We start from the raw sequence: 13,665 nt of genomic DNA, 5'->3' as shown, positions 1-13,665 counted from the left end.
GTCCAGTAGTTAATGAGCTCTCACTGCCGGGGGCCCGGGATCAATACCTGTTGGGAAACTAAGATCCCACAAGCTGTGAGGTGCATTTTTTTTTTTTTTAAAGAGGAAGAAAAATGACTGGGCCCTTCTAGTGTCTCCATCAGATAGGCTGCCCTGAGGCATGGGTGCCCCTGGGACCACCATTCTCCTGAAGCTGTGTTAGCCCCAGGTCCCCAAGGTGGAGGTCTCAGTCACTGACCTGTCAGCACTGGGACAGGTAGGAGAATCTGGGGTGCACTGCATGCCAGACCTCACTCTTTTAGGAAATCATAGTCTCTGGTAGTCACTCCCAGCCCCTGGTCTGTAATGTACTTTTCTCCGCTTGGTGAAGAATTGAGGAAAATAAGGACATTGTTGTCAGTTTTTTCATAGACCCAAATGTTTTCAGTATAATGGGTGGTTCTTTATTCTAAGGTTATGAAGTTCTAAATTTTTCTTTTTTCTTCCTTATTTGAAGTTTTAAATTTTTAAATATAAATGTCCTTCTTCTTCCTCCCAATCTTTACAGATACATACTCCACATGCAACCAAATCTACTCATCTTAAGTGCAGAGTTTGATGAAGACCCAACATTTCCGTCGCCCCTGAAGGTCCCCCTGGCATACCTTTCAGTGAACTCCTCGTCCCAGGTGACCACTGATTTGCCTCCAGTCATTTGTTTTGCATTTTCTAGAACTGATTATGAATTTAAATAAACAGCGAAAAGCCGAAATAGTATAATAACAAACACCCCCATAGTCAACACGGAGATTCAACATTTCACTGCATGTGCTCATCTCTCTCTTGCTTTTCTCCTTTTGAACCATTTGAAAGTAAACTGCAGACACACACTTTACCCATAAATATTTCAGAATGCAGCTGCTAAGCATAGGGGACAAAGTGTTCTTCCTTTTATAAAATAGAGATGAGCGTAGATGGCAGTTCAGGAAAAAAGAAAAAAATCCTTACTTGACCAAAATGAAAAGTTTTCCAACTCTTGCTACAGTTCTTCTGGAAATTTACTGGTCTATTAATTCTGAGTCTAGGAACCACTCCCTGGCTATGCATTACTTGTTTCTTGCGTCAGATCCAGTGAGAAGCAGCTACAAGCCCCACGTTTCATTTCCCAACACCAAACGCAGTGCCAGCTCGAGGGGGTGGAGGGTGGGATGTGCAGCTAAGCGTCTTAGAGGCTTTGGGGGCTAGGTGATCGTCTTAGGGGGTTATCAGGGCACATGCATGAGGGCAACTGGTTCAGTCTGCTAACCTATCAACTGCAAAATGAAAACCTGTGTCCTCAACTGCTTTAGTTTTACTGAAGCAGAGAGCACTGGACAAGTCTGAGGTTACTGTTATTTATGAAGAGTGCTAGGGAACCAGAAATACCTTAATTCCAACATGTACCCTTAGTCAACTGGCTGTAAGAATAGAGGGCTGTTGTTATGGGTTGGGCTGGCTAATATCTGAAATCCCAAGTGGAACCCCATGGGCAGAGGTCCTTGAAAAACACCTAGTCTACATGCCATCCTGCCAGGGGCGGACCTTGTGTCGTGCTCCTCTACAATACCCATAGGAAGTTGTTGGATGCTTCCAGGGACGGGGAAATCTCTACCACTTTTATTTGAAATAACGGGAAGTGTGAGGAAATTTTTTGTAAGGATGAAATCAGCCTCCCTTCTACCTCTCTGCATGGGTCTAAGTTAATCCAGTCTCTTCCACATGTCAGTCTTTCCTGATTAGAATGTTGTTTGTTGCTGTTAGAATATAGGTGCTCAATCCTCATGGGCACTGAAACCCTCTCAGCACTGGGGTCCTCCCCTCAGACAGATGTCAAATATCCCTCCTGAGGCATCACGCTGACAAGGGTGCCTAACACTGAAGGTTTCTGTGTGTGGGAAGCACGTTGTACAAACGCCCCAGACTAGAGTCCTGGATGGCCATGGCTCACTGATGAGTCCACTCCAATCCTGAGAAACTAGATCCGCCTCACTGTATTCTCTTCTCCATCTGCAGAAGGAGTCAAGGAAGGCGTCAAACATACAGGGGAAGCCTTGAAAAGGTCCTGATCCACTTTCCTTCCCCGAGATTAGCGCTTCTTCCTTTCTGGTCCTGCCACATGGATCCCGATGCTGGAGGGGGCTTCAATGCCAACAAGCTTGGAGATGACACCATTGAGGTGCTTCCTCCTGAAGCTGAGCTGAAGCTGAAGCTCCAATATTTTTGCCACCTGATATGCAAAGAGCTGACTCACTGGAAAAGATAGAGGGCAAGAGGAGAAGGGGGCGGCAGAGGATGAGATGTTGGATGACATCACTGACTCAATGGACATGAATGGACTCAATGGACAAACTCTGGGACATGGCAAAGGACAGTGAAGCCTGGGGTGCTGCAATCCATGGGGTTGCCAAGAATCTGACACAACTTAGCAGCTGAACAACAACAACAACACACTGAGATGCGTACTCCTGTAGCTGAGCAAAACTAGGCAGAGCCTTCTGGAGAAGTCTGTTATAGCGTGTCTCCCCAGACTCCCGTGTTGTAGCCCGTTTACCCCTCCGTGTGATGGTATTCAGAGGTGGGGCCGTCAAGCGAGGTCATCAGCATGGTGCTGATCTGACAGGATCACCGCTCTCCTTGCACGAACAGTCCCGTGAGCACACAGCTCAGCGGCTGCAAGGCCTCAGGAGGAAGGACACCTGCCAGCATCTTCGGCCAGGACTCCGGTCTCCGGGTGTGAGACGCTTCTGTTGTTTAAGCCATGTAGGCTGCAGAACTTGCAGCCTTGCAGCCCAAGATGAGCAAGACGAGGGCCCACACTTCTCTACAGAGAGATCAGAAGTTTAGAAAAAAAGAAAAAAGACACTCATCTAGCTTAAGAAATAGCCTTTCTTCTTGAAACTCGACGTGGTGCTCATACAACACTGTGAATGCACTAAATGCCATTGTTCAGTTTAAAATGACTAATTTTGTTAATTTCAACTTAATACATTTAAAAATAGTAGAAAAAGAAACTCATTTATTTTTACCTTGTGACCCCAGTGCGTGTCTGCATGCTAAGTCACTTCAGGGGTGTCTGACTCTTTGCGAGCCTATGGACTGTAGCCCGCCAAGCTCCCGTCTATGGGATCTTCCAGGCAAGAATACTGGAGTGGGTTGCCATTAAGGAAATTATTTATTTTGGCTGTGCTGGGTCTTCATTGCCACACTTGGGCTTTCTCTAGTTGTGGTGTATGGGCTTCTCGTTGCAGTGGCCTCTCTTGTTACGGAGCACAGGCTCTAGGCATGCATGCTTAGCTGCTCCATGGCATGTGGGATCTTCACAGACCAAGGACTGAACCCACGTCTCCTGCATTTCAAGGCAGACTCTTAACCATTGGACCTCCAGGGAAGCCTGTCTTTTCTTTTTGCTGATTCAATTCTATTAAATAATATAGAGTACCCACTCTGTGCTTAGCATTACCTGAAAGTCAAAGATATGGTTGATTCTGAGATCTCTGGCTTGTGTCCTCTTAGAACCTCCACTGCCCCTTCAGGAAGCAGCAGAACCTATGGCTTTCTTTCAATTTGGCTGTGCTGGGTCTTAGCTACAGTCTGCAGGATCTTTAGTTGTGGCATGAGAACTGAGTTGCAGGATCTAGTTCCCTACCAGCGATCGAACTTGGGCTCCTTGCATTGGGAACTCAAACTCTTGGCCACTGGACCTCTAGGAAGTTCCTCGTATGGTTATTTAGAAACCAGTCTGCGTACAGCCTATCTTCTTACGGGCCTGGCTCACAAGCATACCTATCTACTGTTTAAGTCTGTTTCTCTGGAGAAACGAAGCCCAAAGCCTGACTTCCCCTGCTCTATTCCCCAGGTCCTAGGGTGGGAGCAAATCCACAGGGCCTGGCACACAGCAGCCTCCAGGGTGAATGTTCCTAGTGGTGGTGGTGGTGGTTTAGGGGCTCAGTCGTGTCCGACTCTTTTTGAATTCATGGACTGTAGCCCACGAGGCTCTCCTCTGTCCATGAGATTTTCCAGCTAAGAATACTGGAGAGGGTTGGCATTTCCTTCTCCAGGGATCTTGCTGCCCTAGGGATTGAACCCAGGTCCCCTGCACTGTAGGCAGATTCTTTACCACTGAGCCACCAGGGAAACCCACAATGTTCCCATGTGGGATACAAACATCATTTACGTGAGGAAAGTCAACCAAATCCAGCTGGGACCTCAGGTGCCAGAACTGCTGTGGAGATTCTCCTCCATGTCCCCATGCTGCTGGGCAGTGCCCCTCAGAGGCAGGCAGGGCTGCTCATGCCGTCTGCTCCAGCCAGTGGGTAACAAAGGTGGCCAGGTGGGGCTATCGGTGACCCCAGACGCCTGCCTTCTTATTGTGTCATCCTTGTTCCCCTGCTGATGGCAAATGAACGGCCAGATAAGAGGGGGCCACCCTCTACCAGGCTCCCTGACCCCGGCTGGCTGCGCCCGCTCACACCAACGATGCTCATTTGGAACCATTACGTGCCATGGCACTTTGTTATGCAGCAAAAACTAACTGGATCTTGACTTAAGCAGCCAATCATAAGAAACATGGGCACCATCCGAAGAATTCGAAATGGACTGGATCCTGGATGACACTGTTGTTGTGCTTTAGTCGCTCAGTCGCGTCCGCCTCTTTTGTGACCTCATGGACTGTGGCCCACCAGGCTCCTCTGTCCACGGGACTTTCCAAGCAACAATACAGGAGTGGGTTGCCATTTCCTTCTCCAGGGGATCTTCCCGACCCAGGGGTGGATGACACTGGGACTCTGTTAACTCTGAGGTGTAACTATGGCATGGTGTCCTTATTAGGTTGCATGCTGATCTATGGGAGCAATGTCATACTTGAGGTTTGCTGTAAAATACCGTCAAAATTGCTGAGAGGCAGGAAGGGGGCTCCGACACTGGCATTTCCTCCACTCCTGTGGGTTCTGGATCCTCCAGACATGGATGCTCCCATCACGCCCTCTACTCAGGGCTGGAAGACGGGAGCTCGGCCCCCAGCAGGATCCATGAAGGAGAGCTGGGAGCAGCTGAAGGCCCCACTGTAGACCAGACCATTGAGAGGATGGAGGAGCCTCTGGAGGGCATGCAGGGAAGTTCAGAGGCACAGGTGGAAACCAGAGCTCCAGGAGGCAAGAATCGTCTTGTGGATCCAAGTCCGCTCTTACTGGCACGCACCACACATCCGACGTGTTTCCACAGAATCTATGTGAATACAGGTACGCTTCACTTTACACAAGATTTCCAAGGTTAACTGGCTTGAAAACGGGATTTCTAAGAGGCACCTCCTACTGCCGCACACTGTGAGTGGGCAAAGTGGAGGTCCCCGGGCACCAGTGCCCACCTGAGGGCCAGGACTCCAGAACATCTTTTTGCTTAGCTGGGAAGCTCTCCCCCAATTGTGACAGGAGACCCTTCAGCTCTGACAGAATTCGAGAGCCACAGCTTCTGTCTTACCACCCGAGACCCCTTATGAAAACAGGCACGACTTGCAGGTTTCCTCACTGCCCCCTTCCTCTCTCAGGGCTCCGCCCAGGCCGTGAGCTTCAAGTCCATGGTCTCGTTCCCCAAAATCATGGTTGACCGAGGTCACGCCATAGGTGTGAAGGCACACAGGTAGCTTGGCACACCTGCAAAATGTAGCCTTTCCCAGCACCCATGCTCCTAGGGTCGGGGCGGGCCTCTCCGTTGCCCAAGGTCCACACGAAATTTCCTGTGTGCCATGATGTGAGGACACATCAGGGCTTTACTAGATTTGTCAGATAAAGGTGAATGTGTGCACAGTATGTGCCTTAAGACAGATATAGAACTTGATACATCACACGATTCTGGGGAATGACTGAGGGAATATAAACTTTTGCCTGTGTCAGGTGGCATACAGGATCTTAGTTCCCTGACCACGGATTGAACCCATGCTCCTTGCAGAAGAATTGCCGAGTCCTAACCACCGGACAGGAAATTCCTGAGAATATAAATTTTAAGTCTTGAACTGTCAACCTGAGACAGGCTAATGTCTGGATCAAAGCCCACTCCAGCTCCAACCAGCCAGGATTTGCTCAGGGAAATTTTTAAAACTCCCATGCCCACTACTGCCCTAACCAATGGAACCAGGAGCACTGGGGGAGGGGCCCAGAGGACCTGAGAAACAGAGAACAGACCATGAGGTGGAGGGAAGCATGTTCCAGCATGGTGGGAGCCCGCCCTGTACCCCAGCCTTGATGGTTGGGCGAGCTGAAGAGAGCAGACATGCTCCCCTGCAAAGTCAAGGAAAACAGGACCATCAGGCTACTGGCCTGCTTGCTTTCAGCCTTTCTGAAGAATGACTTACCTCCTTGAAGGTGACTGCCATGGGCTCCCCTCTTTCCACTGTCTGGCCGCCCGAGACTTCAGGTCATGATGGAACCCCAACTCAAGCTGCTGGGCGACTGAGTGGTGATGGGCTGGACAGAGGTCCTCGGGAGCAGGGGGGATACTCCAGGGAGACTCTAATTTGTTATGGCACAAGGCTGCTTCTAGATATCTTGAGCTGCTCTGAATAAATCACTCCTCACTGAGAAAATTTATGCCCCTTCAGCACAGAAGAGGCCTGGAGGCTGGGAGATTCAGACAGTTCACGATCTATCCTATGGACAGCGTCTCCAGTGTGGGGACCGGGGCTCCTATGGCCACAGTGTGGAGCACACCACACAGCTACCAAAATCCCGAAGACAGCCTTTTCTAGATTCAGTTAAGATCTGCAAGTAACATGGAACTGGAACACTGACGTTTACAGACAGCAGTAACAATGAACCACGGGGTAAGGCACTGGGAAAGTATTAACCATTATTTACAAACGAATGAGTGCCAGGAAAATAAACGAAAGAAACAGCTTTTTGCCCTTAGGATGAAGAAGAATAAAATAACCACCAAGAGGCATGGAGTTTTGAAAAGTATATAACAGATTTCTTCTTTTATTTACAATCAAGTTCTGTTGGGCAACATAATTAAATAAATAAAAGATGTGCCCTGGCCTGTGAACTTCAACTCCTCTCAACGCGAGTCCTCTGGACAGCAAATGAGGGAGGCGAGGGCAGGGGAAATGGGGTGCATGAATCACCCGCCCTCGCCCTGCCCTAGCACTCGCCCCCAACAACTGCCTGGAGAACAAGTATGGAAGGAAAAAAAATAAAGTGCAAATGAGTAAGTGACAAAAAATAATGGTGTTTCAGCCGCTCAAGAAACTAAATTTTTACAAACAACTAAGATCGTAAAGATACATGTTTTTTTTTTTTTTTTTTTTAAACTGCACAGGCCAGTTTTTCCCTGGCCTTGTCACACGTCCTGAAATCTAAAGATGGCATTCCCACGCTTCCTGGAATGGGCTTCCTGCACTAAAGCACCGAGGGGGTATTGCACATAGGCCTGGCAAAGGGGCATGACCCGGAACTGCTGGCTCGGGGATAATACACCCGAGGCCTCTGATCCCACCTGCCAGCCACCCTCACCCCAGCGTGGCAGGAAGAAGGTGGTGGGCCGGCGGCCGGCAAGTTCCAGGTGATTCGGGAAATCAGTCTTTGCTGACTGACAGCACACTCACTCTTCTGGAAAAAGTGTTTTGCGCTTCCTCTGCTACCGCTGCCCCCAGTTGTTTTTTTTTTTTTTTTTTAATGAAACAGATTTATTTCTTAGTCAAGAAATAAATATGTAGAACTGTTGGCGGCAGGGCTGGGGAGAGGCAGTTTTGAAGGACAGTTGCTTTCCAAGAACACTTCGGGAGAGCTAGGGAATTCCAACAGCGATCAGATGAGACCCGAGTAAGAGCCTCTAATACAGACACAGAGCAGCAGGGAGGACCCCAGGCCCACGTCTCCTCAGAGACCAGGGCAGCCCCCACGGGCTACCTGAGGGTGGGGGGGAGCGGGGGGTTCCTGTTCAGGTTTCTGTTGATCTGATGATTAAAGCAGGCTCCCTGGGAAAACGACCCAAGGTGACAGGACATGCATCAGGCCAGGACGGACCCTGGAGGACGGGAGAACGCACGGGGGAGAACCAAGGCCCCGGCGCGGGGCGCCTTTGGCACTGCCGCCCAGGAGGCGCGCGGGCGCCCGCGCCCCGCACTGAGGTATGCGAGCCGGGCGCCAGTAGTGTTGTTTCCCCCTCGAATCAGGGCAGGACCCTGAGCCCCTGGCTGAGGGACCGCAGTGTCAGCGTCTGCAGTGTTAGCTCTCTCAGGCTGGGAGGGGCCTCAGCCGCGACCCTCGGGAACCCTGACTGCAGGCAGGCCTCAGGGCCCCGGCTCAAGCTCTTCTCGGGAGGTCAAAGCCACACACAACACGCCACCTGCCAGGACAGAGCTGTGGGGCCCGCCTGCTCCTCCAGCTCCAGATCACTCTCTCCCGACGAGGGGCTGTCAATACTCCGACCACAGCACGGCCTTACTTCCTTTGTCCACAGTGACCACGTGGGAGCCGGCGGGGGACCAGGCCACCGCGTTGATGGACGAGCTTCAAAGGGAGAGGTGGGGACATGGGTGAGACCTCAGTGAGCCGAGCGCCAGGCTCCCTCCAAGGCTCTCTCACCAGCAGGGAGTCAGTCAGGCCTGTCCCAGCACCCGGTTTAACGCCAGTGTGGCCCCCCACGCACAGGCAGGCGCTCACAGAGCAGAAGAACTAGGAGGAAGCCCACCATGATTGTAGGAGGCAGTTTAGGAAGAAAGGGAGCCAGGCCTCATCACGTTTGCCCTCAGGGAGTAGCTCTGAGTGAATTAAGAGCGACACCGCAGCCTCTGAGGAGCACCTCAGGGTGCCTGGCATGGGGCGGGCAGTGAGCGGTGGCCCCGAGCCTGCCTTCTCAGCAGCAGCTGAGCTTGTGGGGACAGGACGAAGCTGAGAGAGAAAGGCGCCTGGGGGAAAGTATGCAAAAACCAGTGGTCACAAGCAGTCAACTTCCTGAGGAAAGGGACTAGAAGGGAGACAGGGCCGCAGAGAGGGAGGAGAGCAGTGAAGGGGCGGGAGGAAGCAGGGGCGCACACACGATCCAAGAGGCAGAACGCGGCCTCCAAGCCTTTTTCCAGTGGCCGCCCTAACTGGAACGTCCTGGAACATAAATGAGCAGGACCCAGCAGTCTGCGGTCCGGTGAGAACGGCCCCAGCTTCTCTGCACTGACCTCACCCGCAGCAGAGCACCCGAGCGGACATGTACCTCGTGGGGTAGACCCGGGCCCATGCCTGGGAGAGCACCGGCCCCTGGGATGGAGCCACAGGCCTGCTCAGCGCCTCAGAGGGGCTGCTGTCTCACCTGTGATGCTTTGAGAGGACCTTCTCCACTTTCCCAGACAGCACGTTCCAGATGTACAGCGAGCCCTCGGCCGCGCCAGCTGCTACGTAACTGCCGTCAGGGCTGGAGGACACACAAGAGAAAACGGCGTCCGTCACCCACTCTCAAGTCAGCGTCCTCACGCGGACCTCTCCCCAGGAAGTCAAGGTTTGCTCTTCGCTTACGAGTCAAACTCATGACCACGTCTGAGTACCCAGGAACCCCGAGATGCTATTCACAGCCATTTTGGCTGAAGCTGCTAGACCGTTATCTGGCCTCACCAGCTACTGAGAAATGGTGCCACCGCAGTACTTCTGGGGGGCACAAGTCCCTAGTCATCTCGAGCACACAGGGAGGTCAAAGGCAACCCCAAGTGGTGAAGGGTTTCCCTCAGCTGGTGGACTGCCTGGTCACACGGTTCAGCGAAAGCAGAAAAGGAACGACGTGTGGACTGTGGAGGACCTTCTCCACAGTACCGGCCCTGACCCTGGCAGTGTGTCTTTGAGAACGGCCACACTCAGACGGGAGAACAGAAAAGGGAGGGAGCCATTCCGCTGTGCTCCAGGAGACTCCCCACCCTTCCCGAAAAGCTCTCAGAGCCCTACGGTAACGATTAGACAGAGGTGAACAAACCAGTCCATTACCGCAGCTTCCAGGACGGCACACATTCTCAGTCACAGAAGGGACGCTTTAGAAAGAGGGAGTGACAGCAACGTCCAGGACTGACCTTGCAGGTTTGCTCCCGGACACTTGCTCGCGTGGACACACTGTACAGATTCAGCTCATTTCCCAGTGGGAGGAGGCCCCTGCTCTAACCTGAGATGAGCGGTGCTGGGGTGGGCAGGCTGGGGCAGGAGGCGCGCCTCCCCACTAACCTGAACACAGCTCTCGTCCAGTCGGAGCCGCACTTGAAGCCTGGCGCGCTGAAACAGACGACGACACTGTTGCCCCGGAGTCCACGCCACTCAGGGCGTGAGCACAGGCAGGCCTCTGGAAACCCAACCAGAGTGTCTTCAGTTACCTGAACGTCTGTCTGACAGCATTTATTCGTAGGTCTATAATTTTCAGCAGGTCATCTCGAGAGCAGCTGAGGAGTTCAGTTCTTTCTGGATTTAAGTCCAGGGCAGTGATCTTTCCCAAGAGCTCCATCTCTCGGACAATACTCTCTGATCTACAAAAAAGATGGAAGATCTGAGAAAATGTAACAGAAAGGTCAGAACTTCCCCATTCCAAGCAGAGTGGCATGCCATAGAGCAGGAAGGGTAGTCAATTCAACGAGAATGCACTACTCTTCAAGGACAGCGGAAGCGCTCCAAACCTCACACAAACAACCTCAGCCTCGGCTTTTATTATTTTGCCATCAACAGATTCTATTAAGTAGTTGTGAGTATCAGAACTCTGAAACTGGTAAGAATTAATTTCCTTGCTCATTTCTGAAATACAGTAATTGCCAATCAGAGCTTCTGATCAGTATGAACTAAGCAGGGCTACTGTTTAATTTGTATTACTTCAATTTTATCATTTCAGCTTATCCAAAGAGATGTAAATCTGCTTTAGTGGGTCTGGGCTGCCTTCAATGGACAAGTGTGGACTCTCCCGGGAATCCTGCCGTAAAAAGTTCAACTCCCAGGCCTTCCAACCCATCCTGGCAACTCTAGACACGGAGCCTGGACACCTGGCCACCTCTTCTTCTTCCTTTTCTTCTCCCAGTTCTCCTCTGGGCCGCGGTCCATGCCAGGTCTGTGAACAGCAATCCTGGACTGGGCCCGGCTGGTGATACAGCCAAAGGAGCTACAAACCCTTCTGTGGTCATTCTGTTGTAAACTTTCAATGAAAAGATTTCCTATCCCAAACCATAACGAAGTTAAGAGAGTTTACTTTATTGCTGCTGCTCCACCTCCTAGGACTCGGGGCCTTCATCTGTTAAATTAGGGAATGGACCAGGAGCCTTTTAACATCCAGTTTAGCTCTATAATTCCATACTTCAGTTCAACTGTCAGCCAACCAGTACACCTGAAACTAATCACCAGTTACCCACTTCTAACCAACCCAGTCTCATCCTGACTAGACACCTCCCCTTTTACTCCCCACACCTGGCCCATCACCGAGACCTCAGCTTTCTTTCCATTTCCAGCCACTCAGCCCTCCTGACAGCTCCCTGGGTGCTGCCCTTCTGTCGTTTCACACACCAGCTCTGATAAATCCACTCTCATGTCTTCAAAGTCCTCCTGTGAGGATGTCTCAATTTCTCTCCCATCCAACTTCTCAAAAATTCCGTTTTCCCAAATACTCTATTAGAAGCTGCCAATTAATGCCCTTTTCTGAATATGTTCACTGCATCCTCTCCCTAAATCTGTCATTTATTCTCCACATCTAGCCTGTAAGGAGCTCCTTCCGAACTTTCCCAGGAACCGACTCCAGCTCCACATCGCCCTCTACTGCCCTGAGTTCAGCTCCTCAAGACTTCAGTGACGTCCCTGCTCCTCAGACACCCTCTAAAACTGCCAATGTAATCTACCAGACTCTTGCAAAGGAATCTCTGGCTAAACACCCGACAGCTTATAAGATCAAGTCATTCATCAATGGTGTCCAAAGCCTGCGGCAATCCGATCCTACCCACCCTGTCAGTCTCGCTGCCAGCTGCCCTCTGGGGCTCTTCTCTAGACTCATCTTGAGAGACAGTCTTTAACGTCCTTGGACAGCGGTGCCCAGCCCCGCTTCAGCACACCCTGCAGACTTGTATGTCAGTCTCCCCAGTTACACTTGAATCTACCTGACAACCTAGTTGTTTACCTGTTTACCTAGCAGCCAGCAAAGTGACTAGTGAGGACACAGGGAGTGACGACGGTGACGTTCTACTTCAGGGTAAAGACTATCCAACAGGGAAGATAATGTCAACTGCAGCCCGTCTCTGCCATTTCCAGGGCAGAAGCACAACCCACACAAGAGACACCATCACAGTTCTGCCCTCTCATCTGCCTCCCCACCAGGCTCGTGGGTGTTTTACCGGATGTCCCAGAAACGAATTTTCTTGTCAAAATGCCCGCTCATCACACACTGCTCTGTGCAGACAATGTCATTGCAGCTGGATCCCGCAAATACCGTCTTTATGCCTGAAAGAAAACCGAACACGAGCAATCAAGCAGAGACCCCTCCGTGGCTGCGCACAGAGCACCGCTGCCCTCTCACCCTTACTTAAGTCATCGGAACCGTTTATTTAAACGAAGCTTCAAACTTGAAAAACAGTCCCTACATCATCGCCACCCGACATGAGACCAGACTCGAAATTCAAAGTGTATCACACTAGATAGATGCAGGCTTTAATGCAGAAACAAACGGCTCCGCGGTTAGTATCAAATCATTCACAGACACAGAGACTGAATTTCCTCACAGACTTTGCTGCGTAGATCCCAGAGTTTGAGGGTCCGGTCGTGACTTCCAGAAACGATGCGCGCGTTGTCCAGCAGGAACTTGGCAGACAGCACTTTGCCACTGTGTCCTGTGAGCGTGTGCTAGGAGACAGAACACAGCCAGGGTGAGCCTCTGGGCGCAGCACTGGGAGTCAGGGGCCAACTGCCCGGGAGCCAGTGCCTCCAAACACCCTGAGGTTCAGTCAGGAGAACTGAGACAAAAGGACGAGCGGTTCAGGGAAACACCCAGAAAGCCTGTTTCTGGGTACTTCCCACGGATGAGGTATCAAGAAGAAGAGGATAAATCTCCCATCATAAATAAAAGTTTAAAAAAAAAAAAAAAGGTAATAGAAAAATAAAAAATCCAACACCACTAGAACAAATTTCACATGACCACATCCTCAGAATAAGGGAAGAGCAGGCAGAGGACCCAAACAGACATTTTTCCAAAAAAACACACACAGATGGCCAACAGATACATGAGAAATGTAAGCTGGTGTAGCCACTAAGAAACTGTACGAAAAAGCCCTCCAAAAATTAAAAAAATGGAAACCCCATATGACCCACCAATTCTATTTCTGGGTACTTTTTCCAAAGAAAACAAAACCACTAATTTGAAAAGATACATGCACCCCTATTTTCACTGCAGCATTAATCACAACAGTTAAGATATGGAAGCAAGTTAAGTGCTCAATGGCAGACAAATGAATAAAGACACGGTAAATATATACAATGGAGTAACGAGTCATAAAAAAAGAATGAAATTTTGCCATCTGTGACAACATGGAGGAACCTAGATGGCATTATGCTAAGTGAAATGAGTCAGACAGAGATGAATACCTTACAATTTTACTTACATGTGGGATCTAAAAACCAAATTTAACACCATACCAAAGAGAAACAGACTCAGATATAGAGAACATAC

At 50.6% G+C, this 13,665-nt stretch overlaps 2 protein-coding genes across 9 annotated transcripts in view; both read right to left on the bottom strand.

The window, feature by feature from the left end:
- SAG (S-antigen visual arrestin) overlaps positions 1-4,018 on the bottom strand; it is a 38,603-nt gene extending 34,585 nt beyond the window's left edge. The window contains exons 1-2 of the mRNA XM_044945297.1: positions 3,479-4,018; positions 2,570-2,839 (exon numbers count right to left, since the gene is read on the bottom strand). The gene's annotated coding sequence lies outside the window, so the exon portion shown is untranslated. The remainder of the gene's footprint in view (positions 1-2,569; positions 2,840-3,478) is intronic.
- Positions 4,019-6,956: 2,938 nt separating this feature from the next.
- The window catches only part of ATG16L1 (autophagy related 16 like 1), a 43,556-nt gene continuing 36,847 nt past the window's right edge, over positions 6,957-13,665 (bottom strand). For 7 of the 8 annotated variants that reach the window (XM_044945294.2, XM_006041756.4, XM_006041757.4 and 4 more), the window contains 6 exons: positions 12,722-12,842; positions 12,338-12,443; positions 10,352-10,501; positions 10,206-10,253; positions 9,313-9,414; positions 6,957-8,519 (listed from right to left, as the gene is read on the bottom strand). In XM_044945294.2, the coding sequence (XP_044801229.1) occupies positions 8,426-8,519; positions 9,313-9,414; positions 10,206-10,253; positions 10,352-10,501; positions 12,338-12,443; positions 12,722-12,842 (621 nt within the window). In that variant the 3' untranslated portion in view covers positions 6,957-8,425. Of the gene's footprint in view, positions 8,520-9,312; positions 9,415-10,057; positions 10,254-10,351; positions 10,502-12,337; positions 12,444-12,721; positions 12,843-13,665 lie in introns of those variants that run through there. The other variant, XR_006552011.1, reaches the window with a different exon arrangement.

This window comes from Bubalus bubalis, chromosome 6 (genome assembly GCF_019923935.1).
Source record: "Bubalus bubalis isolate 160015118507 breed Murrah chromosome 6, NDDB_SH_1, whole genome shotgun sequence".
Classification (NCBI taxonomy): domain Eukaryota; kingdom Metazoa; phylum Chordata; class Mammalia; order Artiodactyla; family Bovidae; genus Bubalus; species Bubalus bubalis.
The sequence above is the reverse complement of the archived record's forward strand: the minus strand, read 5'-3'. Positions and strand labels throughout refer to the sequence as shown.